The 27,150-nt window shown below is 39.5% G+C and overlaps 1 protein-coding gene across 1 annotated transcript in view; it reads left to right on the top strand.

Annotated features, from left to right (window-relative positions):
* TEK (TEK receptor tyrosine kinase) overlaps positions 1–27,150 on the top strand; it is a 144,639-nt gene that overhangs the window by 79,991 nt on the left and 37,498 nt on the right. Inside the window, 5 exon segments of the mRNA XM_043979761.1 lie at positions 1,897–1,992; positions 1,995–2,030; positions 6,445–6,732; positions 17,730–18,029; positions 23,131–23,285. Of these exon segments, the coding sequence (XP_043835696.1) occupies positions 1,897–1,992; positions 1,995–2,030; positions 6,445–6,732; positions 17,730–18,029; positions 23,131–23,285 (875 nt within the window).

Below are 27,150 nucleotides of genomic sequence, written 5' to 3'. Positions count from 1 at the left end.
TAGTTATTTCCATTTTACAGTTTAGGAAACTCAGACAAAAAGAGGTTAAGTGATTTGCTCAGGTCAAATTTGAACTCAGGCCTTCCTGACTCCTGACACAGCATTCTATCCAGGGTGCCACCAGCTGCCTCAGGGACTATATAGAGCTGAACTATAGAGCTGAATTTTCTTTCTTTGTATCCTGCTACCTTATTTCCAAATACCCAGTTTATTTTATCATCCATCCATCCGTCCGTCCGTCCATCTGTCTGTCTGTCTGTCATCTATCATTTAGCATCTGTCAGTCTGTCAGTCATTCTGTCTGTCTACTCATTTTTGGACAGATCTGCAATTTCTTTGGTATAGGGAGCTCCAAAAAAGGAAACTCCCTCTATCAAAGCAGGTCATTATGTATTCCATCCACTAACGAATATTAGAGAGTCACCTGAGTCATTGAAAAGGGGAAGGTTTTTTCGTGCCTTGCCAGGAGTCACAGATTTCTAGAACATTTTACCTGAGGATGGAGAGTTGACACAACTAGAACAAACAAACAAACATATTTCTGAGTTGTAGAAGGAAAGTATACCACATGAACAAGTTGCTGGTAAGACCTAGGATATCATAAAATAGACTGTCTACACAGGAAAAGCAAAGTGCTCAAGCAATTTTTTTTTGGCCAGGCAATTGGGGTTAAGTGACTTGCCCAGGGTCACACAGCTAGTAAGTGTTAAGTATCTGAGGCCAGATTTGAACTCAGGTACTCCTGAGTCCAGGGCTGGTGCTCTATCTACTGCGCCGTCTAGCTGCCCCTGTGCTCAAGCAATTTTAATGATGGAGGAGAATTTCTTAGTCCAATAATTCAGATGGTTATATTCAATGGATTCACCAGGACTACTTCTTCAACTCTTTACTTTTCCTTTATAGTCCCAATCAAAGATTCATACACCACAGAGCCTTAAAACTAAGATGCTTAATTATTGTTTCTAGAACCAATGCTCAAAATTTTATTAGAAAGGGGCTTGATATCACTGCCCAGTGGAATCCACCATTGATTCCCTAATATTCATTCCACTATCCATGCTTCCTGAAATGGTCAGCCTTAATGAGGTTTTCAAAATACAGTAAAAAATCTAGTAAAGCCACTGCCATTTGGAATGAATAGTAACTGATAGAAACTAAAACACCATAGGGCTCAACCATGGAAAAGCATTCTGTGTCAAATATACGCATGAGCCCTCACGAACCAATTACCTAGACATTAAGGAACCTGAAAGAGCCTTTACTGACTTTTTGTTAGCTTGCTTCTATCTCTTTTACTATACCTACTTTATAAGATCATACATCTAAAATTGCAAGGGACTTTAAAAAATCACCTTGTCTAGTTTCTTCTTTTTACATATGAGCGAAACTGAGACCCAACTAAACGATTTGGTCAAGGTCACATAGGTAGTAAGTGGCCCAGATAAAGATTTCAAACTAAGGTCTTCTGACTAAGGCCAACTTTCTTTCAACTGCATTTAGCATTATTTTAAAAATCTGAATTTTATTTACTTCAAATGGGTACTTGCTTCCCTTCCATACACATCCATTTCACCCCCTACTAATCTGAATTCTTGAGGTCTTGCCAGATGGAGGGATATACAACTATATAACAGATCTTTGCAAACCTTAAAGCACTACATAATGCTAGTTGTTACTTAGAAACATATCTGATGGTATTGAAATACAATTTCATAATTAGGTAACCCCAACCCACAAGATCAATAAAGACTCCAGCCAACTACTCTTTCACTTACATTAGAGACCATAACAATTTACCCCTGGAGTTTAAGCTTATTGAACTTGTCTTCAAAACACCCTTTTAAAAACTAGCAATTACAATTACAATTTCTTGGGCTTTTCCTTTTCTTTACTCAGTAACTGAAGAAATTGTAACATTGGACTCTTTGGAATCACGGACAGAATATGAACTCTGTGTTCAGTTGAGCCGCCGAGGAGAAGGTGGTGAAGGTCACCAGGACCTGTCAAACGGTTTATTACAGCATCCATTGGTAAGTAGTAGGAGAAAAGACAGTCTCATGTACAGAAGTCAATACTTCATAAGGAAATTGGTAAGGTATCCTGGTAAAGAAAATTATGAGAAGAATATGAACTGCTAATCGACATGGGTTTTTTTTTTGTTTGTTTACTTTTTCTTCCTCTTGGTATGGGGCAGATTCATCGCTAGACTGTTGGGAGAATAGGGGTATATCTTCTGTACTTAAAGGATCATAGATTTAGAGCTGGAAAGGAGTAGAGGCTATCAGCTGCCATCCCTTATCTTTATTACGACTGAAGAGATGGAGAGTGAAAAGAGGTTCAATGGTGACTTATCCAAAGTCAGCCAGCTAACAAGTGTCTGAGACAGGATTTGAGCTCAGATTTTCTTGACTCCTAACTCCAAAATTAAATCTACCCACTCAAATAGTTAAACAGTATTGATCTCCTGCACACCCCATCCAGTCAAATGATACTGGATATCTGTATCACCTAGACCAGTGGTGTCAAACTCAAATAGAAACCATACATAAGAATTCCTGTGGGGGCAGCTAGGTGGCACAGTGGATAGAGCACCCGGCCCTGGATTCAGGAGAGACCTCAGTTCAATCCGACCTCAGACACTTAGACACTTACTAGCTGTGTGACTTTGGGCAAATCACTTAATCCCCATTGCTCCACACAAAAAAATTCCTGTGGGCTACATATTGGCTTAGAAAAGCATATAGTAACATTATTTAAGTTCTATTGTATTTTTATTTATTTTGTTAAATATTTCCCTCTTACATTTTAATCTAGTATTGGCCCATTTCATGTTGTTTGACACCTCTGACCTAGACTATTTCTTTTTAGGGATAGGTTTATGCCACATGGGAACCATAGGGTGAAAAACCCGCACCAAAGATTCATTGATTCTAGCTGAGGCTCATATTTTGTTACTGTTACCCTATTGTATCAACCGTACTGTGAGCTGTACAAACTACTTTCCTTGGATTAACTTTGTGTCTGATGCCTTTTTTTTTTAGCTCTTTGAGCTAGAAAGGGACTTTCAAGCCCAACGGTTAAAATCCTCACCTCTGAGACCTTTGTTGCCTGGTTTTCTCTTCTGTAACTGATGCCTGATCTATTCTGATTCCTAATTCAATTTAACAAAACTTAATTAAATACCAACAATGTGCTTTAAAGGCCCATGTTTGACTCTAATCTGATACTTACAATCTGTATGACCCCGCAAAGCCACTGAACCTCTCTAATCATCAGTTTTCCCATCTATAAAATGAAGATAACAGCATCTACAACAGTTATTGTGAGGATCAAATGAAATAATAAAAGGGATGACTACGGATAGGGTATACTAAATAACAGATGGTGGCTAGCCATAAGATTCAAAATTGATCATGTTCAACTTTCAGAGAAGAGATTATGTTAATGTCTGACCACCCAGCCATAGCTGGCTTCTTGTAATGCCTCAGCGCCAGATCTCTGTTTGAAATAATTGACTACTGCCTAATGATTTATCTATACTGAATTATTTTTAAACCAGAGCTGCTCCTAAGTGACCTTTTTCTAGTTGCCTATTTTAGTTCAACAACCTTTTATCTAGCTAAAAGAAAACCTGTTTATCATAAGAAACACAGAAAATGATCTGCATATCAAGTTTCAAAGAAAGTGAATTTCACCTGGAATTTCCCTTCCTCCCTACCCCCACCTCAATCAGAAGTCTGGAAGACAACATTTATGATTCTAATTGATAATACTTCCCTACTCTCAAATCCCATTTATCCCACAATATATCCTAATCTCCAACCCCAACTTGAAAACAGAGCAAATAAGGTAGAAAGAGATTAATAAATTCAGTGACGAAGCCAGGAACAGTACTGAGGTTTTTAGAAAGGGGTTCTTAAACTGAGATCTGTGAACTTGTTTCTTAAAAATATCTTGATAACTGTACTTTTATGCAATTAATTTCCTTATGCTATATGATTTAGTAATTGTACATACCCACACCCCCCCACACACACACACGTTTAAGACCATTATTCTGAGAAGAGGTCCATAGGATTCACCAGATTGCAAAAGGGTCCATGGACACAACAATGGTTGAGAAGAGTTGGGCCCCTAATAATTCAGTCTTTCCTTATTCTCCACATTTAAACCTACCACTAAGAAAGAGGACAAGGTGACAAATTTTTTAAACTTCCTTTTATTGATATGTTTAGTGTCTGCACCACTTTTTTAAAAGCGTATTTCCCTTCCCCTATGCAAAGTAAGGCATCTCTTGGGGGGGGGGCAGGGCAATGGGGTTAAGTGCCTTGCCCAGGGTCACACAGCTACTGAGTGTCAAGTGTCTGAGGGCTGGTATTTGAACTCAGGTCCTCTTGAATCCAAGGGCTGGTGCTTTATCCACTGCGACACCTAGCTGCCCCTCTTATTTTTAAAAAAGGCTTCTTAAAGAAAGAAAAAGTAATTTAGTAAAACCAGCCTATACATCAGTTGTGTCTGACCATGCATTCAGTATTCCACACCTATATCCCCCCATTTCTGCAGAGAGGAGAGGGAGGTTAGACAACTAATTTTCAACTCATCAGCATCCCTGAAAAACTGGATGATACTCAAGTGATATTATGACCCTAAAGTGGTTCAACAGAGATAATGAATGAGGAAGAAATACAATCTTGTTGGAATAAGTCACTTTCCAAAAGTAAAAAATGCAAAAGAAATAGAGAGCCTAGTTACTATAATAGGAAACTATCCAGACTTTGGAAAAAGTCATGGTCTAAGATCAAAGTGGGTATTAATTTGTTTTACACTTTAATCAGTAAGAGTGAGAGAGCAAGCCATTTTCACCTAGCTCAAGGCTGATGAATTAAAAATTGGAAGTCAAAATGTGACTCAGATGTAAAGTATGGAAAAGATCATGAAAACTCGACAAACTTCATTCTACACAGTCCTCTTCACTTAAGATAAATTCAAACCAGGATGTATTTGGAATTCTCTTGGAATATGTTAAAATAATATCAAGATGCACAAAAGGAAGGTAGTTCTTGAAGGTAATTGTTTTCTAAATTTTCTAAATTTTGCTGGTTTAGTTTAGTTTTTGGTTGTTGTGTTTTATTAATAAACATGTGCTATCTACAATTGTGCATGTATATAGGGAGGAGTAAGAGCCTTTTCTGAATACTTTGCAGAAGGAGAAAAAGAAATATTACACAAAACCTTGATTTTGCCTAAATTACCCAGATAATTACAACAATACTTCACTCTGTGATGTCTATGCATAGTTAGCTATTCTGTTCAATTTGTTAGCTAAAACCTCATAGCTTAAAGAAGGAAAGTCATAGCACCCATCATGCGCAGCAGAATTATAAGAGAAAGAACTAATACAAATACTGTCATAATTTAAACTGAAATGTTTTTTCTCTATGTATTACTAGACCTCACATCAATTAGGACTGATTAGTTAAATTCAGTTTTATATGACCAATTAAGGATAAGACTTTCTCCCACCAAGATGCAGCAATAGATGGAAAGCATGGTATAGTGAATAGGATGTTAGACATGGAGTCAGGAAAATGCTTATTAACTGTGGAACCCTGGCCAGATCACCTTTTTGGGTCTTGGTTTCCCCATATATAAAATGAGGAAATTGTACTCTATGACTCCTAATATCCCTTCCAGCTCTGAATCTATGATTCTATTATCAAGAGCTTGATATTATCAAGATGTTGACCCTACATATCGATCTGCCACATTGGTGTGAAAATTGATCTTCTGTGCATAAAGGTAGTCCTCTTTCAGAGGAAAAACATATAGATAGGCATAGGAAAATAACACCAATTACAGATTCACAGGTTTTATAGGAGCAAGATTTGGGGAAAACATTGCTTATCTTTGTATCATTTCAGTGATTGACCATAAAGGGAGGGGGGGGTGATGGCCATTTTTCATTGAGAATGAATTCTGATCTTATTTCCCTTTGTCAATCAATCAGAGAACATACACGAACAGTGTTCTCCATTGGTAACTGAGCTAGCCTTTTCTGGATTGCTGCATCAAGCAGCTTTCAGAGTAGGCAGTTTACTTTGCACGACTTGAAGGGCACCAAGCTGGAGACTCCAGACCCTAAATTTTTATTATAGGTTTGGACATTTTTATGAGTCATCTACTAAGATACAAACACAAGTGGAAGGGATAAGATCTTAAACTGTTATCGCAGAATTCATTCATGAGCCATGGAATCACTAGTGAAGTTCTTAGGCAGAAGATACTGTTTCAGTTTGCTTTAGACAGTCAGCCTGAGTTTTGCACCTATTTTTGTGTTACTAGTGAGAATTAACTCCAAAGTTTCTTTCCTTAGAAAGGTCTTAGTATTCTCTTTGTGCTTACCTCCACAATAAAGGAAAGGAAATCTCTCTTTCTTGTTTCAAGGCCTTCCCCCACCAAGAGGTTTAAGTCTCCTACCAAGAAGTCAGACCACTCTGAATTTAACATGGCAACCAATATTTCCAACTTCAGAAGATGACTTTTATGTTGAGGTGGAAAGGAGATCCATGCAGGTCCAAAATGAACAACAGAACATTAAAGTACCAGGAAACCAGACCTCGGTGATTCTTTACAACTTACAGCCCAGGGAAAAGTACATAGTGAGAGCCCGAGTGAATACCAAGTCCCCAGGAGAATGGAGTGAATATCTTGTTGCCTGGACTCTTAGTGACAGTGAGTAACTAAATTTATCTCAGTTTTCACCAAACCTTCTTTTCCTTTTGCTGTCATTTGAGAATCTCTATATGCTACCTCAGGAAGTGATTCAGAAATGATGACTCATACTCATGATAAAGTAGCTATTAAGTATGAGGGAGGGCTGGGATGGGGTAGTGTTAGTGAGATAATTCTGTAGCTTGAATCTCATAAACTGGCCAGACAAGCATAAAGAAAAACTTCATACAACTTTACTAATTTTAAATTTATGATAATTCAGAAAGAGACAATGTGAAGAACCACTGAACCTGGAATCTGGAGAATTGAACTTCCATGCTAGCTGGACCATTTGCTTACTTATGTGTTCTTGGGCAAATCCTTTTCTGATCTTGTTTCTTCATTTGTTATTGGGGACAAAAGTGCTTGCACTACTTTCCTCAGAAGAATGGTTGTTGAGTTCAAAGAAATTAAAATGATTGAAAGAGGGGAAAATGCATGGTCATGTACAGCTGTAATATGCTTCTATCCCAAGGCATAAATTTGTTGCTATGTATGGCATTCAGCATGTGTAGGCTTTTCACTGCAGGACACAGGTCAAGTCATATTTTTGTTTCCCTCTGAGTCTCTCAAATGGAAAAATGTTCCCTGCAAAAAAAATGTTATCACAACCCAAAACGTACTCTCTTAGCCAATTCATCACCAATTAATCAATCCATCTTATGTTAATCAATTCTCTTAATCTTCAATCAGTAAGACTTAAAGAGATGACCTCACCCTCAGTGAGGTAACAAAGGGCATGTATTAGTTCCCATAGACTCTCTGTGATATTGTCACAGGATATGTCCCCATCCTTCACAATCAAAGTTCCAAACAAAGCCTCATCACCATGTAAGCTGCCCAGAATTATCAAGAACACCTATAATCAATCTTGTACATTAAAATGTGGCTTCCAGAACTGAAAACAACATTCAAGGCTTGATCTGACCAGGGCAGAAGTTGCTGGGACTACCACCTGCCTTGTTCTGGACTCCATGCCTATCTTAATGTATTTTAAGATTGTATTATCTTTTTAGCTGTCATATCATTGAATCATATTTAGTTTTCAGTACAGCTGAAGTCCCAGATCACTTATAGAACAATTGTCTTGCAATACCTCTTTCACCTGAAACTTGTTGAGTTTTGAGTAGCAATTAGAAGACTTGATTGTTTGATGCTTATTGAAGTTCATCTTATTAGCTTCAGCCCTCTTTTTCTAGACTGTGGAATTTTTTCCCCATCATGATTCTGTATTCCAACATGTTAGATCTTCCTCACGGATTTATCTACAAATCTGATAGACATGCCATCTGTGACTTCATCCTAGTCACTGAAGAGCCCAGGACCAAGGACATATCTCTGGTTCAATTCACTGGAAATATACCTCCAGGCTGATAATGATCAATCCATTTCTCATTTGCATCTAGCTCTTCAATCAGTCCTAGGTTCATAATTGTATTTCCATCTAGTCCTCATTTCTCCTTAGTAACACATCATTAGCAATTACTTCCAATAACTCCATGTATTTGAAAGCAATACAACCAGTTCAGAATTACTATTCCACATGGGAATTGCTCACATTTAGCCACTGTGCTGGTGAGCTTTTATTGTAGTGCTTATGTTGTTCCTGTCTATAAAAGGAATGTTTTACCTCTGCTCATAACCCAAGTACTGCTTTAAGCCTGTGATAAGAATATTTTTCTTATCCCCACCTAGCACTTAAACTAGTAATACCCGCTATCATCTCCCACTTGTTGACCCATTGCGTAGCAAAATCTATACCTTCCATACCCTCAATGTGGTCCTGTACAGTCACCTACATGTACAATGTAAAGTTGATGCAATGTTTTTATTTCATTTTTATCACATGTTCACATGAAACTGAGCATCCACAGAACTTTGAACATATGGTTTACCTATATGTAATAGCTACAGCTAGCAAATATTTAGCACTTTAAGGTTTGCAAACTGCTTTACAAATATCATTTCTTTTGGTCCTCACAATAACCCTGAGAGGCAGGTACTATTATTATCCTCATCTTGTAGATGCAGAAACTAAGGCAGTTAGAAGCTAAGCAACTTGCCCAGGGTTACACTGCTAATAAATATCTGAATCTAGATTTGAACTCAGATTTCCTGACTTTTGCTCACAGCTCTATCTACTGCCCCACATATTTGCCTAGTCACTAGTATTAAGGAATCCTCGGGGGCTTGAGATAACTACACAGGATGTATTTAGTGGAAAGAAGACTCGGGGAGGTTATAATAGCTATCTTTAAATTTGTCAGGACGCCAAAAGGTCTTGACATGCTAGAGTCTAGCTTCTTAAACTGCGGGTCATCTTAACTGAATGTGGAGGTTGCAAAAAATTGTCAACAATACAAGGTTATATATACCTATTTTATATACCTATATACCTGTGGTCATGTAAAAATTTCTCAGGAGAAAAGGGGTCACAAGTGGAAAAAAGTTTAAGAAACTCTGTGCATTGAGCAAAATCTATTAAAATGAAATTCAATTGTGATAAATAGAAAGCTTGACATGCATACAAAAAATCAACTTCAGATGAAGTTGGGATGGTTAAGTGCTAGTTGTTCTGAGGTTTTAGTGGACCAAAAGCTCAATATGAATTAAGAGTGTGATGTGGCAACCCAACACTGTGGTTTTAGGTGGACATTAATAGAGGCATACCTTCCAGGAATAGGAAGGTGGTAGTCCCACCGTATATATGGAGTACTGTTCCTAGTTCTGAGCATTATCATTTGGGAAAGACATTGATAAAATGGAGAATAAGAGGTGGTAAAGTGATGTGAGTCCATGTCATTTGGATATCAGTAAAGGAAGTGGGCCAGGTTTGGTTTGGAAAGGAAAGACTTTGGGGACATGATAGCTTGCTTGAAATCTGTGAAGGGCTATCTTGTGAAGAAGGCCCAAGGGGTCTAAACCAGGAGCAGTGGGAGGAAGCTGCAGAGTAAATTTCTTTTTGATGTCAAGAGAACTTTCTAACAATTAGTGGAATGTCATGAATGCCTCATGATGTATGGTGTGGTTCCTCCTCCTTGAGGTAGAGAATGTTTGACCACAAATCAGGTATGGATTATTCCCTTAATGATTACCTTAATAGACTAGACAGCTGCTTTCAATTATTCAGTCCAAGGATTCTGTGAATATTTGAAGGGCTGTCATGTGGAAGAGAGGAAGACTTATTCTATTTGGCCCCAGAGTGCAGAGCTAGGAACAATAGGTGGAAGTTGAAAAAAAGAACAGTCAGGCTTAAAGACAAGTTTCCTAACTTTAGATCTAACTTAAAGTGAAATTGACTGCTCAGGAGCATGTGTGCACAGTGGGTGTGCTAGGTATGCTGACCCAACTTACAATACTCCAAAATAATAATTGTCCCTAAATGTAGTCAATAATTAAGTGGGGGTCCACTGGTAAGAGTAAGAATAAAACTCCTTGGATCTAGAGATACCATACTTTCTTGGTTCTCTTCCTATTACAACATCCTTCATTGCCTCCTCATTTTTCCCTAAATCTCTAATTCTTGTGATCTCAAAAGGCTGGCTTCTGTCTATACTCTCTCCTTCAGTAACCTCATTCTTTCCTATGGCTCTATACAGATGATTCCCAGCAGCCCACAGAACATCTCCATTGGAACCTCAAACTCAAGATGTCTATATACAAGCTCATCATCCTTTCTTCCAACATCTATCCCAATTTCCTTGGGGTATACTAGGTGTTCAAAGAGCACTAGCACCTCTAGTGTGAGGGCTTACCAAGCCCTTTTCAGGGCTGCTCATCCACCTTTGGTGTTCACCAGCACTCAATGCTCACCTGTAATTACAAGAAGTTGTAGCATACACCCAATAGACCATTGTCTTAACCAGGTTGAAGGTAATCAACAGGCCCCAAACCCATTAGTGAGTTAGGGGGGTGTCTACACCAAGCATGTGAAGACTTCTGTGGAATAGGCAGATGAAGACAATTTGTTTCAATGACCATGAAGGCAACTGAAGTGGGCTCTGTGAAACCCTTAGAACTTGGTCAGACATAAAAGACACCAAGTTCATTCACTGCATCCTGGGTCATTGCCAGTTATCCTGACTTTTGTCCTGCTATTGGATTTTGATGACTCTGGAAGAAAGAGCCTAATGACTTTGTGCAACTCTGGTTCACTTAAATCCAATTCACACACAAGTCAAGACATCACCCTGTGATATTACTGGTCCTCTTCAAGAAAAGACAAACAATAACAGCACCCTATTTTTCCCATGTTCATAGTTATCGTCAGGTAATTAAAGGATTGTCATGTAGAAGAAGTATCATTGGACATGTTCTACTTTGCTTTGGAGGGAAAAATTGGGGCAATGGATAGAATTTTTTTTTTTTAGTGAGGCAATTGGGGTTAAGTGACTTGCCCAGGGCCACACAGCTAGTAAGTGTTAAGTGTCTGAGGCCGGATTTGAACTCAGGTACTCCTGAATCCAGGGCCAATGCTCTATCCACTGTGCCACCTAGCTACCCCCATGGATTTTTTTTTTTTGGATAGAATTTTTAAGAGGGAAAATATAGGTTTGATGTTAAAAAAAAAAAAGATTCTAACAATTAGAATTTATGGTCCAAAAATGTAATGGGCTTCCTGGAGAGACCAAACTAAGTCTCCTTCCTCAAGAGGTCTTCAAGTAGAGGCTGGATGCCCACATGTTTGGTATTTATAGTAGGACACACTCCATTGGGAGTGTGTTGGACTAGATGGCTGCTGAAGTGCTTTCCAATTTTAAATCTCTGATTCCATGACTTGCCTTTTCATTTGACATTAAAAGTGCTATAATGTATTTGTCCAGCAGAGGTCTCCAAGATGTCGCTTCTGTTTGATCAGCTTCTAGGCCACTGCTTTGAGTTCATGTCTCTTTTTAACTATAGATGTCAGGGCAGAAATCACTCCCACCCCCCGAAGTTCACATACCTCATGCAATTTAAAACCCAGGAACATCTGTGCATGCTAGAATCCAGTCTCTTACAAATAGGTATACATGTACACACATGTATATATGCATGCAATATATATATCTATGTGTACATACATATCTATATATGGTACACACATATATATATTTAAATGACATGCTGTTTTTTGTTAACTGATCCCAGTAATGAATCCCCTGCCACAGTTGCTTACAGAACAGTAGAGAGATTTTAGGATTGAGTCCAAAGAACTAGCTTCTAATTCTGCCTCATCCACTAAGTAGGTGTGATAACAAGTCACTTCACTTCCCATGGCCTCAGTTTCCTTACTCTGTAAAGTGAGGGAGTTGAACTAGGTCATATCTACAGTTCTTCCCAGGTATAAATAGTCTATAATAACATAACTATTCAGCTGCCATAGTAGGTGTGAGGGACTGTATAGAAAAGAGTTTTGCCATAGAGGGGAAGTGCAAATTTTGCATGTGGGGGGGGGGGGGGAAGGAGAGACCAGCTTAATTTTGAGCAATAGCTTTTTTTTTTTTTTTTGGCGGGGCAATGAGGGTTAAGTGGCTTTCCCAGGGTCGGTCACACAGCTAGTAAGTGTCAAGTGTCAGAGGCTGGATTTGAACTCAGGTACTCCTGAATCCAGGGCCGGTGCTTTAATCCACTGCGCCACCTAGCTGCCCCCATGAGCAATAGCTTCTTGAGACTAGTTAGCTCTGTTGATAAAGAGTATCATCTTAATGAAGCCAAAGTCTTGTGTTCATTTCTCATATGGGCCAGTTAGCTTTATTTCATTCAAGGGCCACAGGCTATTTCCCTAACCCTTACTCTTCATTTTTCATATGTATTGTGAAAATATTTTTTGAAATGACTAGCCTAGGGGGAGGCTAGGTGGCACAGTGGATAAAGCACTGGCCCTGGATTCAGGAGTACCTGAGTTCAAATCCAGCCTCAGACACTTGACAATTACTAGTTGTGTGACCCTGGGCAAGTCACTTAACCCCATTGCCCCGTTTAAAAAAAAGTGATGCAAAAGGAAATGACTAGCCTAGGGGGAGGCTAGGTGGCACAGTGGATAAAGCACTGGCCCTGGATTCAGGAGTACCTGAGTTCAAATCCGGCCTCAGACACTTAACACTTGCTAGCTGTGTGACCCTGGGCAAGTCACTTAACCCCCATTGCCCCGCCAAAAAAACAAAAACAAAAAAACAAAAGAAATGACTAGCCTAATTTGGGGGGCTAAAGCTGACTGGAGGACTAATCTGGGGACTATGACTATTTGGCTGACTTCGTTAATTTAATATGGGCTGTTTATAAAGTTCCACCACACTGCTCCCAAACTGATAGACTAAAGATTAAGAAGCCTCTTAACCAAATAATCAAAGCAGAGTTTATTTATGAGATACTATTTAAAATTAGGAATACAGGGAAATAAAGTGTACAACCTGACTGCTTTCCTGTGGGCTCTTTCCACTGCGTCTCTAGCGTCTCTTTCGCACCTGCTGCTCTTTGAACTTCTTGAATACAATAAGGGCCTTAGCCGCCTCCGGCCTCAGGGCACGTTACACTTTCCCTAGTTTGTATTAAGGCCTGCAACCTTGTCAGACCCGGCTCGCCTTTTCTGAACCGAACTCTCTCCTCCGTCCTTGTCGGGGCTCCCCTCTAGTCAGCTTCTCTCCTAGTCCGTCCTTCTCTAGTCCGTCCCCCTCCTTTTTTTTAGTCAGTCTCCTTCCTTTTTCTCTAGTCCATCCTTCCTCCTCCTAGTCTCACTCCCAGGTCTATATATACCTTTTCTTCTCTCCACTCAAATCTCAGGGCTTCCTTCGCCCCCACAGACCAAGCTAATCCACCAGCCAGAGCTGTGGCTGGGGGGGGGGGGGTGTGCGCTCCAAGTTTCACAGGCCTCAGCACAGGCTATCCGGATCCGCTCAGGTCAGAGGGAGCTGGGGGCTTTTTTCCCCCCCCAGCTGTCTGACCTGGCGTCTTGTATAGCCCACGGGGCTTTTTCACTCAGCGGAAGCTGAGGAGGAGGGGGGAGACCCCGAGGGCCTAAGGCTTTCTAATCTCAGCCTAAAGGTAGGGTCCCCAAATCAAAATAAATTTCCACAGTATCCCTTTTATCACACAGGAAGCTTGAGTGAGAACATATGCAATGACAGTCCTTAGGTGCCTCTGAGGAGTATATTATACTCTTAATTTCCCCTCTTCCCCAAATTCAAGGGCCTTTGTTAGTTCACGATATGCCTTTCCTTTTTCCATTGGTGGCCAGAACCCCTTCTTCTTCTGTCTCTTGGGTCCAGGCTGAAACTCTCAACCCATTTAGCCCCTTTTACTAGCCAACCTGTATTTTCTTCTTCTTTTTCTTTTTTTTTGAGGGGCAATGAAGGTTAAGTGACTTGTCCAGGGGCATACAGCTAGTAACTGTCAAGTGTCTGAGATCAAATTTGAACTCAGGTCCTCCTGAATTCAGGGCCAGTGCTTTATCCACTGAGCCACCTAGCTGCCCTCAACCTGTGAATTCTTGTTGCAATGTGGGGGTTAAAGGACTGCCATTTCATCTCTCCCATTGCCTGCCCCACCCCCTGCCATTCCTTTCCAGGTTTTGGGTAATCTATGGGCTGGACCCTTTTCCCCTACACAGTTATACTTAGCTAGAGTGCTGGCCTGCCCTAATCATTCCTCCACAGGTAACAAGTCCCTAGCAGCAGCTTCAGGCCAGAGTCTTCTCCTCTTTCCCCTCCTCACATCTTTTTGCTCCAGGCACTAGACTTTTTAGTGACAGTTATGAGCATATGGATGATTTGACTAAAATCTATCCCACTTTTGGGAAAAGAAATGAAAGTGTATGCTATACCAGTTAGTGCTTGGCAAATGGTAGCCATTTAAATATTAATTCAGTTGAAATGCAAGTGCAGGACTGAATGTTATTGTATTATAAATGTCCATCAAAAAGTATCAGTGTTAGGGGCAGCTAGGTGGTGGCGTAGATAGAGCACCGGCCCTGGAGTTAGGAGTACCTGAGTTCAAATCCGGCCTCAGACACTTAACACTTACTAGCTGTGTGACCCTGGGCAAGTCACTTAACCCCAATCGCCTCACTAAAAAAAAAAAAAGTATCAGTGTTGGGGCAGCTAGGTAGCGCAGTGGATAAATCACCAGCCCTGGATTCAGGAGGACCTGAATTCAAATCTGACCTCAGACACTTGACACTTACTAGCTGTGTGATCCTGGGCAAGTCACTTAACCCTCATTGCCCCAACAAAAACAAAACAAAACAAAACAAAAAGTACCAGTGCTGTGGAAACTTCTTCTGGAAGAATGTGTATCATCTTTGTGACCTTTTTGGTGTCACAGGACATCAGTTCAGTTTGTTAGTAACCCTGGATGGCCCCCAAGACAGCCGCTCTCTCAAACCCCACTGTATTACTTCTCTCACTCTGTCTCCCCCCTCCCTTTGTCATGTTTTGTTTTATAATTATATTTTGTTTCTGATTATTCATATACATATATATATATGTCTATATACACATATATCTATATATGATTTAGAGCTAAAAGGGGCCTGGGGGGTCATATAATTCAACCCCCAAATTTTGCAAGTAAGGGAACTGAGGCTCCAAGGGGTTAGAGTACTTCTCCAAGGACACACAACAAGTAAATATCAGAGTTGGAGTTTAAACCTAGGTTTTCTAATTACAGATTCAATGTCCCCAAGGAACTCTGTGAGACTTTTTCCAGACACTTGCCAATCTATATTAGAGTAGTAAAGGAAGTTTCCTTATGGGAGGTATGAGTTTCCTACACTAGTATTTTCCAAACACTAGGGGGGGGTGTTGGTCCCCAGGAGAGGGAACATGCATGAACTCCAGGGGTTTATACGATAAGCCAATAAAATGGCATCCTATCAGATCAGTGTACAAGATCCCAATCTCCCTACTACTGAGACACCTCAGGGTAGTTGTAAAGGAACCCTGACCTGTGCACACACAGCAGTTACTATATTCCATTGAGAAAAATTCCCACCAGTTCTCCATCAGTACAACTCCATAAAGATTATTGGTAGAGGCACATAATCAAGAAAATTTGGAGACTGTTTCTCTATACAATGAAATTAAAAGTCCAGCTGCTCCTCCTCCTCTTCCTCTATCTCCTTCTCTTCCTTTTTCTTCTCCTCCTTTTCATTGTCCTTCTCTTCCTCCTCCTCTTCCTCTTTTTCTTCTTCATCCTCCTCCTCTTTCTGTTGCTGCTGGTATAACAACAACAACATCTACTACTACTACTACTACTACTACTACTACTACTACTACTACTACTACTACTACTACTACTACTACTACCTCTTCCTTGAAATTCTGTTCCTTTTTTTGCTTCCATAACAATTTTGGTTTTTCTACAAATTCTCTGGACACTCTCTCCTTTGCTACCTCCTTTTTTACCTTCTTTTCCCTACATTTAGGTGTTTTTAAAGTTCCTTTCATCAGTCTTCTTTATTCCCTCTACTCTCTTCCTCAACAATTTCAGCCACTCCCATGACTTCAAGTGTAGTACCTCTGTAAGATTCTGAAATCCAGAATTTCAGTACTAATCTCCTGCTGAGTGTCAGTCCCATGTTTCTTTTGACTACTAGACATTTCTTCATAGGTGGCCTTGGGTAAGCCACTTAAATTTCTCTCAGTCTCAGTTTCTTCATTTATGGAATGAGGGAGTTGGGCTAGATTAGGGATTGACAGACTGTGGTCTACAGGTCATGTCCAGTTCACTGACAACCTACTAAAAACAAAAAAAGAAGAAAGAAAGGAAGAAAGGAAGGAAGGAAGAGAGAGAGAGAGAGAGAGAGAGACAGACAGACAGACAGACAGACAGACAGACAGACTGACAGAGAGACAGAAAGGGAAAACAGGAAGGAAGGAAGGAAAGAAAGGAGGGAGGAAAAAAAAACTTTCAGCTCCAAGTCATACAAAACAGGTTGTGGGCCAAATTTGGCCACTTGGGCCACGTTTGCTGACCCTTGAACTAGATAATCTCTTATTGATACTAACATGGTTTCACTGCCAATTCATACTCAATATGTACAAAACTGACCTCATCATCTTTCTTCTAGCCCCAAACAGATTTTAATTTTGATTTATAAGTATTTAGAAACACATAATTTTTACCATGCCTACTTCTAAAAAGTATTTGAGGTAGTATTGATCATAAAAATGTTTTTAAAATACCCCAAATCCAAAGAGTCTGGCTCCTCGAGTCCTTTTTTCATCTCCTATTCTCATGTATATAGATTTATGCTCTTGTCCAAATATACCCTATGCTTTCCTATTAATGTATATTTGTGAATTCTATTTGTACTCCCCTATCTCTATGTCAGTACCTTTTTAAAAAAATCCTACTTGGCGTTCAAGGCCCAACTAAAATTCCAACTCCTCCATGAAGCATTCCCTGGTCTCTTCCATTAAGAAGTGATCTCTTTATCCTCTGAAATTCCCTAAGATTTTGTTCATATTTCAGTGGTATACAGGCAAATGCTTAACAACCAGCTTTCTGAGGGAAAATGTATGTACAATATACTTTAAAATTTGACTTGCATAGTTATTTTTCTCCATAACTTTCTTAAGTCTAGACAATCAACAAAACAATAAATTCAACCCCTACTCATAGCATTTGCAAAGTTTTGAGGTGTAAAAACTTGCACTGAAAATTTAACAATTGGCTCTTTTAAGCCAGTTTGATCTGGCTCCAGTACATTCCACAAGTCTTGTTTTTAATACTCAAAACATTCCCTTGTATTATGATTACTTGAGTACATGTCTCCTCCCCAAGTATCTTTTAAATTACTTGAGGGTATGACTTGTGTTTTATTCACCTTTCTACTTAGCACACAGCAAATGCTTGATGTAGATTTATTTATTTGGAGTGAATTAATTTCTAATACTCTGGTTGGATGGTTGAATGCAATCTTGCCTTGTAAAATAATTAAGGATTTTTAACAGCAGGGTTTTTTTTTTTCCTGACAGAGCTTCCTCCTCAACCTGACAGTATCAAGATTTCCAACATCACTGACTCCTCTGCCATCATCTCTTGGTCAATACTGGATGGTCATTCTATTTCTTCTATAATAATCCGTTACAAGATTCAAGGCAAGGCTGAAGAAAACCACATTGAAGTGAAGATAAAGAATGCCTCTGTCACACAGTATCATATCAAGGGTCTAGAACCCCAAACAGCTTATTGGGTTGACATTTTTGCAGAAAACAACATGGGATCAAGTAACTCCCCATCTTCACATGAACTGATAACACTCCCAGAAAATAAAGGTTGGTGGAATAGATCATTGGCTGCATAGTATGATTTAAAAGATGACAACAAAGCCCTACTGCCTAAAAAACAAACAAACAAACAAAAAAACTTCCCTGTCATCTTCTCATCTGCTTCAAATGCTACTATTAGAGATTCATTCTTTTGGTTTAAGACATTGCTATCCACAGGTACCATCTTAAAATTCAAATATACCTGTTAAATTAATTTCCACAAATGTGCTAATGACTTTAATCTGATTACTTTTTCTTCAAGTAGCTGGAAACAGAAAACTGAAGTAATGAAAACTGTGACCAAATAGGGAAGGGAAAAATGACTTTAGATTTTGTTTAGCATGGGTAAACCAGGGTCATAGGCTCATAGGGACTTAAGGTTGGAAGAGATTTTAGATATCATCTTGCTATTCCCCAGCATTCTACAGATGAGAAGACATCAAAAGAAGGATTAAAGGATTAACCAGAAATGATCCAAATATGTCTTGGTTGTTATTTATGCCAATTCTTGTGTTTGAGTCACCATTAGTAACATGACACACCAAACTTTGTGTCTTTCCATGTTCTTTGAATTGCCAATAATTCTGATTCTTCTAAGATCATAATGTTCTAGCTAAATAGCATTACCAGGAGAGTACTCGTTAAAGCAACAATGGGATTTTTGTGGCAGGGAGGAGCTTGGGATCATTTAAAGCACTACACAGGGGGGCAGCTAGGTGGCGCAGTGGATAAAGAACCAGCCTTGGATTCAGAAGGACCTGAGTTCAAATCTGACCTCAGACACTTGACACTTACTAGCTGTGTGACCCTGGGCAAGCCACTTAACCCTCATTGCCCCGCAAAAACAAAAACAAAAACAAAACAAACAAAACAAACAAAACCAACCAACCAAACAAAAAAACCCACTATATAGTTTGCCAAATGCCTTCAAACCTACTCTCCTATTCAATTCTTGGTTTAGCTCACTGGTCATTTACAGGGTATGTCAAGATGGATGGATGGGTAGATAGCTAGATAGATAGACACTGAAATACCAACTCACAGCCTGTACAACTGCATGTCATAATTCTGTATCTTTATTTTTAGGGAGGCAGCTAGGTAGCAGAGTAGATAGAGTCCTGGGCCTGGAGTTGGAAAGACCTCAGTTCGGATCTGGTCTCAGACGCTTAGCTGTGTGACCCTGGGCAAGTCCTTTAACCTCTGTCTTCCTCAGTCTCCTCATCTATAAAATGGGAATAATAATAGCACCTGCCTCCTAGGGTTGTTGTGAGGATCAAATGAGAATAATTATAAAGCACTTAGCATGGTGCCTGGCACATTGTAAGTACTATGTAAAAGTTATTATTATGATATTCTTATCTACTTGTTTTTTCCTGTGTGGATTGCTAGGCTTTTCTTTTCTGAGTGGCCATGGATCTCATTGAAGAGTCCCTGAAGTGTTTCTGGGACTCAAAGCAATCAGGATTACATTATTCACCAATTGGATAATCTAAAGAACTTCATCACAAATAAGCGTGTGACTGAGCAGCTCCATCTGAGATTCTCTGCTTGGCTATCCCCATGTACTATCCTACTTCTCACCAATATTTCTCTATCTCCTGGTTGCATTTCTTCCTGCTGGCCTCTAACTGTGAGTGTTCCCTCATCTTCTTCTCTACACATTTCACCTATGGAACCTATCCATTCTTATGGCTTAATCTGCCTCTGTTATGCACATTAGGCATAACTAGGTGGTAGTGAATAGAGCACTAGACCAGATGCCCAGAAGACCTGAGTTCAAATCTTATCTCAAACACTTATTAGCTATGTGACCGTGGGCAAATAATTTCATTTCTGTCTGCTCATCCATAAAATGGAGACAACAATAACATCTACCATTCTGGGTTGATGTGAAGATCAAAGGACATAATATTTCTTTATTAATAACAAAAATTGATGACCTTTATTATAATTTCTTAAGATGTGAAACACCTAATATACATTACCTCATTTCCAATTCACAACAACTCTATGGGGCAGGTACTACAAGTATCATCACCCCCATTTTACAGAAGAAGAAAATGAAGCTGAGAGGTTAAGTGACTTGCCCAATGTCACAAATTAGAGGCAAAAATTTGAACTCTGGTCTTAATACTTGTGGATGCTCTACTATATCACACTGCCACAGAAGGCTACCATATTGTTTGCTCTAGTCTTCCTTACTTAGTCGAGTTCTTATCCCATACCTTCAGCAGCTTAACGGACATCTCTGTTTGAATATTTCCACATAAATTCATCCTATTAAAAACAGAATCAGATTTTCTTCCATTTTTTCACAATCATTCATATAGTCAATAAACATTTATTAAGTACCTACCATGTGTCAGGCACTGTGCTAAGCTCTGGAGGATACAAACACACAAAAAAGAAACATAGTCCTTGCCCTTGAGGAGATTATAATCTAATGGGTAAAGGAAGAAGGAGCAGAGGTACCCAGAGCACGATGATGTCAAAGAAACTCAAAAGCAGTACAGCTGCAAAGAAAATGAGGAAATGTCTGAAGAGATGTCTCTCTTGTCTCCCTCCTTAAATGAAATTTAAGGAGTTTGTGACTGAGGTGCAAATTCCAAGGTTGATTGGATCTTGCACAATGATGTGATTTGTTTTTTACTCTGTCAGATTACTCATTGTTATAAAAGACCCTGTCAGTCCTCACTCAAAGTCTTTGGTCCTCAAGAGAGGCCATTTACTCGATTTATTGGTTATTGCTAACTTAACTAATAAATTGATCATTCTTGGAGTGGAATGGGGAGGAAGATATGATTCCCTAATGATGAGTTTACTAGAGGCAGGGTGGAGAAGCCAAAGAAGTGTGAAATGAGTGCAGCCAGATGGAACATGGCATGTCTGAATCCTTGTACTGAAAGGCAGCTATGGTGTAATGGTTAAAGAAGCAGCTATGGAGTCAGGAAGGGTTGGGTTCAGTTTCAATCTCCAACACATACTTCTGAGGGACTGCAGGCCAGTCATTCTCCAGGAAATTCTCAGAGGCTATAAATGGCAAAGTAGGTATAGATCTACATTGGCAGAGGCAGGTCCCTCAGTAGGAGTTTCCTAAATCAATAATATGACAAGTCTGGTTCCCCCTGTCCAGCCCTTTCAAAAATTTTTTCCATTACCTACCTCAGATGGTTCTTGTGAGGACAGAACTTTGTAAATTTTATGTACATCTGTGGAATTTTGAATCCTACTTCAGAGACTTAGCTTTTGATCCTTATTGTGTTGGGAAGTTTTCTCTCCTCTTCTTCATCTGTCCAAAACTTAATTTATTCTTCAAGTCTCAGTTCTTGACCCACTTTCTTCATAAGGCTTTTCCTGACCTCCTTCAGCCCATGTTGTTCCCTCCTTCTCTGAACTGCTCTAGCACATGTCTATTCCAATCATTTGGCTATTTAATCATACACTTAAGCAGCATTATTTGAGCAGGGGTCTTTTTAATATTTCTCTGTATTTTTTGCAACAGTGATTCCCAGTGCTCTGACCATAGCAGTTACTTTATAAAATCCTTCGTTGGTTGAATTGAATAAGGTCACCAAGCATCACTGGTATGTGGAAGGGGAGAGAAGGATTGAGAGGATAAAAGGCAGCTGGTTAAGCAAGAGGTCTCCAGTAGAGTGCACGAGAGGGAGGAAAACAAAGTGCCTCCTTCACAACTTGTCCAGAATCAGTTCTGAAGAATGTCCTTTTAGGGTCAATATTCCTTTTATAATGATGGAGACTCCCTGAGACTTGAGAAGTGAACAATATCTATGTTTTAATAATTACTCCCATTTTATGCCACTTTTAGGTCTTAAAAGTACTCTTTTTTCTACCCTGTTTCTTTGTAAAACTTTAAGTACAATTATGAAGCATATTATTTCAGAAATGAAAAGAACAGTTGGCTATCTGGTTCAATGCATTTAGAATTGGAGGACTTGGGTTCAAATCTTGGCTCTACTACTTAACACTGGTATGGCCCCGAGCTACTTGTCTGTAAATGGTAAAGTCCTATATATATTGGGGTGATGTACATCAGTTTTCTGGGACCCAGCTTCCCCATCTGTAAAATGAAGGGGTTGAGCCAGATGACCTCTGAGGTCTTATTAAACTCCATGATCACCTAGTCACACCCACTCATTGAAGAAACTGGGCCAACAAAGAGGTAAGGTGATTTTTCTGATGTCACAGAGCAAGTTAGTTCCAACATTAGGAATATACCTTCTTCCCCAATTTAGTACTTTTCTAATTGATCAGTCATCAGTATAATATTTTGACACTGATAAATAAAAATTATTATCCACCAAATTCACTGCTTTTTGCAACTCGTTCTCAGGCTACGCTTATACCTCTTCAATCCCTCTATTATGTTAGAGTTTATCCATTTAAGGTTAGAGTTAAAGAATCCAAAAATGATTCTTTGAAAAAATAGGACTAATTTTATGGACCATAGGTTCATCAAAACTTGTGTCTACACTTGTGTAATGCTGGTCATCCATTTTGTTCTCTGTTTCTCTATAGCACCCTGAAGGCCATTCTCAAGCTAGGGGTGAGTGAGGCTTACAAAAAAATCTGTAAATTGGCTTCTCCCCACCTTTACTAAAGCTTAAATGGATAACCACTGCCATAATTAGGGTGGGGCCATTGATTCTTTTTGCCTAAAGCACCAATATCCAAGGTGGTGAGCACACACTTCTTCCATGGATTAGTTTAGAGATTACTGACCACTCTGCTTCTCAGTCATCCACCAATCTTCATTGCACTACAGAGCAAGATTCTGCTCTCTTGTCTTACCCTTAAGGTCTCATTATGAAGGTTTTTTATCTTGGCAGCCCAGGTCCCCTACCCCTTACCCCTATGGGGATACAGATTGGTCACTATGGAAGATAGGCTTTTCCCTGTCTTGATATAACTATAGCTGAGGTTGGATGGTCACCCATACTGAAGGTCTTCCCACTTGAACAATGTCCTCTGTGTCACCACCTACCCTAACCTCTCTGCCTCCGTCAGTTCTGCAGCACCCAACACTCCAAGTGAAAGGCCTTCTAGCTATGTCTCTAACCATTGCTATTTTATTTTCCCCCAACCACAGAATCAACAGACCTTGGAGGGGAGAAGATGCTGCTCATTGCCATCCTTGGCTCAGCAGGGATGACCTGTCTGACTGTGCTGTTGGCTTTCTTGATCATGTTACAGCTGAAGAGAGCAAATGTCCAGAGAAGGATGGCCCAAGCCTTCCAAAATGTGGTACTGTGTTATTAACTGTTTTCTAGTCTACTTCTATACTTAGAACACATAAGTACCATTCTCTCTTTAACAAGTTCCAAAAAAAATTGGACTTCTGTAACTTTTCAATAATTCAACCCAACAAACATGTATTTTTTAAGGGATAGTAGGTCCTTAAAAGTAGTAGTATGCACTATACTAAGCTTTAGTGATACAAAAGCAAAAATGAAAAAGGCCCTGTCCTCAAGGTCCTTCCATTACCAATCTCCCAGAGTTATTAGGAACAAATGAGATAACATATGTAAAACACTTGGCAAATTTTAAAGCTCTCTATAAATGCTAGCAAGCATTCTTCTTCTTCATTGTTATTATGTAAACAGAGCTATAGTACAAGGAAAAGTAAGGAGGAATCAAGTACTAAAAGTGGAGGGGGGGCAGCTAGGTAGCACAGTGGATAAAGCACCAGCCCTGGATTCAGGAGGACCTGAGTTCAAATCCAGCCTCAGACACTTGACACTTACTAGCTGTGTAAATCACTTAACCCTTATTGCCCTGCAAAAACCAAACCAAAACAAAACAAAAACCAAACAAACAAAAAAACAAGTAGGAGAATCAGGGATGGCTTCACGGAGAGGGTGACATCAGAGCCTTGAAGAAAGACAAGGATTCTGAGAGTTGGAGATGAGGTGGAATTGAGTACACAGAGACAAGATATGGGAATATCAATTTCAGGGAACAGATGGTTATCAGATCTGGCTAGAACAGACTTCATGAAGGTAAGTAGTATAATAAGATTCTGGAAAGGTAGATGAAAGTCAAATGAAAGGCCTAATGAGCTAAAGGGCTTAAAGAATATGTATTTTATCATCTAGACAATGAAGAACCACCAAAGATTTCAAGCAAGTCACTTTTCTCACTGGCTTCCACTATAAATGGAAATTGGAGCTATGACCTCACTCTCCCCAAATAAACCTTCCAATGGAATAGGAATCTTTTGTCAAGGAAGTCAGTCCATAGCATATTGAGTAGTGTTTTATTAATAAGTTTTTATGGCACTTGTCCAGCTTCATAATTTCTAATTTTCCAGATCTCCCTTTTCTCAGGGTATTGGAATTTCTCTCACGTTCAAGTGCCCTTCACACCTGTAGTCACATCTCATGGAATTGATGCTGTTTACTCCTTAGGCCTCAACATCTTCATTGGGCCACAATATCATCCTCTGTTAGTGTCCCCATCTCAAGAATTTTGTATTGAAGCCTGAAATGTTCTTAAACTTGAAGTATCCACTTCAAGGATATCAATAGATATCCTATTCTACAGTTTTCTAAATTTACAATCTGAGGAATGAATCTCAAGAGTGGCTCAAAACGAGATACATACATATACACAGAATCCCTTTCCTTCCCTTCATTAAAGGTTAGTAGGTTACTGGCTCTGATTTGATTTGGTCTACAACTTAGCTTTAGTCAACCTAATCCTAAGGGAGATGACCAGAAGAATTGTGAAATGAACTGAGTCCTATCGGGGCCCCAGGGCCTCTGCTAGTTTTGCTCTCCTAGAGGTTGAAATGCCTCACTTCTGGAGGTAGCTGAAGGTGAGTGTGTATTGAATTTGAGTTATTTCCATAAATAATCAGTGCCCCAGGTCCCTGCACTGACACTTCTTACAAACCTGGACAGATAGGAGTAGTAATAATACCCAGAAGTCAGACATGCCCCCTGGGAACCCAACCGAATCTTTCATGGAAGTAAAGGACATAAATATAAAGAAAGGGAATCCTGGACTTCCTGAAACACTGTGATAGCTTCCATATGAGGGGTTTATGAGGGAAGGTACTGTGATGTATCTGAACTTTCTATTAACCTTCAGCACTCAGTGTTGCACCATACACACACATGCATTTAGCTTGCCTAGGGTGACACAGCTAGTCAACAGTCAACAAACATTTATTAAGCACCTACTGTGTGCCAGTTGTTGGAGAAGGAAATGACAAACCACTCCAGTATCTTTGCCAATGGGGTCACAGAGTCAGACATGACTGAAACAAGTCAACAACAAAATGTGCCAGGCACTAGGAATACAAATATAAAAAAATATAAGATAGTTCCTGCCCTCAAGGAGCTTATAATATAATGGGGGAAAGACAAAATACAAAAGGAAGCTGCAAAGAAGGGTAGGAAGAAGGCATTTGACTAGGGCCATGGTGGAGAAATCAGTAAGAGACATCTTGCAGCCAGATGAGAAATGAAAAAATGTTTAAACCGACCTCTCTCCTTAAATGGAAGTTTGGAGTTCATGGTCCACCCTCCAATCAGAGAGACAGAGGGTAGTGATATGGTAAAGTATTGTGGCTGATCTTACAGGGGATACAGTTATCCCAATAATGAGCTTCCTGGGGCATGGTAGAGAAACCAGAGAAGTCCCAAAGTGGTGTAAGCCAGGTGAGAAATGAGGCTAGTAAATGTCTGAAGCGGGATCTAAATTCAAGGCTTCCTGACACCAGATTCAACATTCTCTATCCATTGCACCATCTAATTATCTTCATATCCTAAAGCAGCTCACAGTCCTATGGGATTGCTTATTGGTACACTCTACCCTCTCAAATTCCATGTACTTACTCCTGATTTATGTAATCCCATTGTCAGCATCCCTGAAATGGGAGTCTAGGGAAGAGAAAGTAGGAAGTTGCTAAAAATTTTAGGGTAGCACTTTGGAGTGACAGCTTGTCAAACACCAGAATGTTATGGATTGGCCTGTTCAGGTCAACACGGGAGGAAAATGTCAGACTAGGACAGATTCTTCCACATGTCAGCAATCTAAGGACTTCCCATCTATTCCAGGGCAGGCCTAGGTGACTCCAAGACCCAGAATAGACAATACCAAACCAGAGGAATTCCAGTAGAGAATTAGGAATAAGTAACAATGTGTTCCTGTTCTCACAGGTTCATTGATAGTTTATAAATGTATACATACATATATATATATATATATATATATATATATATATATATATATATAGAGAGAGAGAGAGAGAGAGAGAGAGAGAAATTTATCTAGCTACATATAATATATATATATATATATATATATATATATATATATATATATATATATATATATATATATATATATATATATATATACAGATGTGTGTGTAAAATCCACCAAACACCTCTTAAACAAGGCATACTCCTAGAATAGTGACCCTAACAGTGGCTTCAGAAGGGACCTTTATGACCACTTTAAACTTTTTGTTTTGTTTTTGTTTTTGTTTTTTTGTGGGGCAATGAGAGTTAAGTGACTTGCCCAGGGTCACACAGCTAGTAAGTGTCCAGTCTAGATTTGAACTCAGGTCCTCCTGAATCTGGGGCTGGTGCTTTATCTACTGTGCCACCTAGCTGCCCTCATTCCAAATTTTAACACTGGATTTCAATCAATCAGTTAGCATTTATTAAGAACCTAGTATGTGCCAGGGAATATACTAGATACCGGAAATTCAGATTCATAAATGCAATACACACACACACAAGAGTCTTATATTCTTTTTTTTCCTTTTTTTTAGTGAGGCAATTGGGGTTAAGTGACTTGACCAGGGTCACACAGCTAGTAAATGTTAAGTGTCTGAGGCCGGACTCCTGACTCTAGGGCCAGTGCTCTATCCACTGTGCCACCTAGCTGCCCCAAGAGTCATATATTCTAATAGGGGATTTCACCTTGGAACAAAAGAGGCATATTTCAGGAATAAGTTTTTCACTTACTACTTTGGCCTTCCCATATTCTTTACCCATCCAGGAATAGAAAGATTAACTACTGTTAAGGGCTAAAATTCTAGCTAAACTGTCTAAAATATCTAATGAGTGGTCGCCAATAAATTATAAGCTTTAGC

This window comes from Dromiciops gliroides, chromosome 1 (assembly GCF_019393635.1).
Source record: "Dromiciops gliroides isolate mDroGli1 chromosome 1, mDroGli1.pri, whole genome shotgun sequence".
Lineage (NCBI taxonomy): Eukaryota > Metazoa > Chordata > Mammalia > Microbiotheria > Microbiotheriidae > Dromiciops > Dromiciops gliroides.
This window is presented reverse-complemented; position numbering and strand designations above follow the sequence as displayed.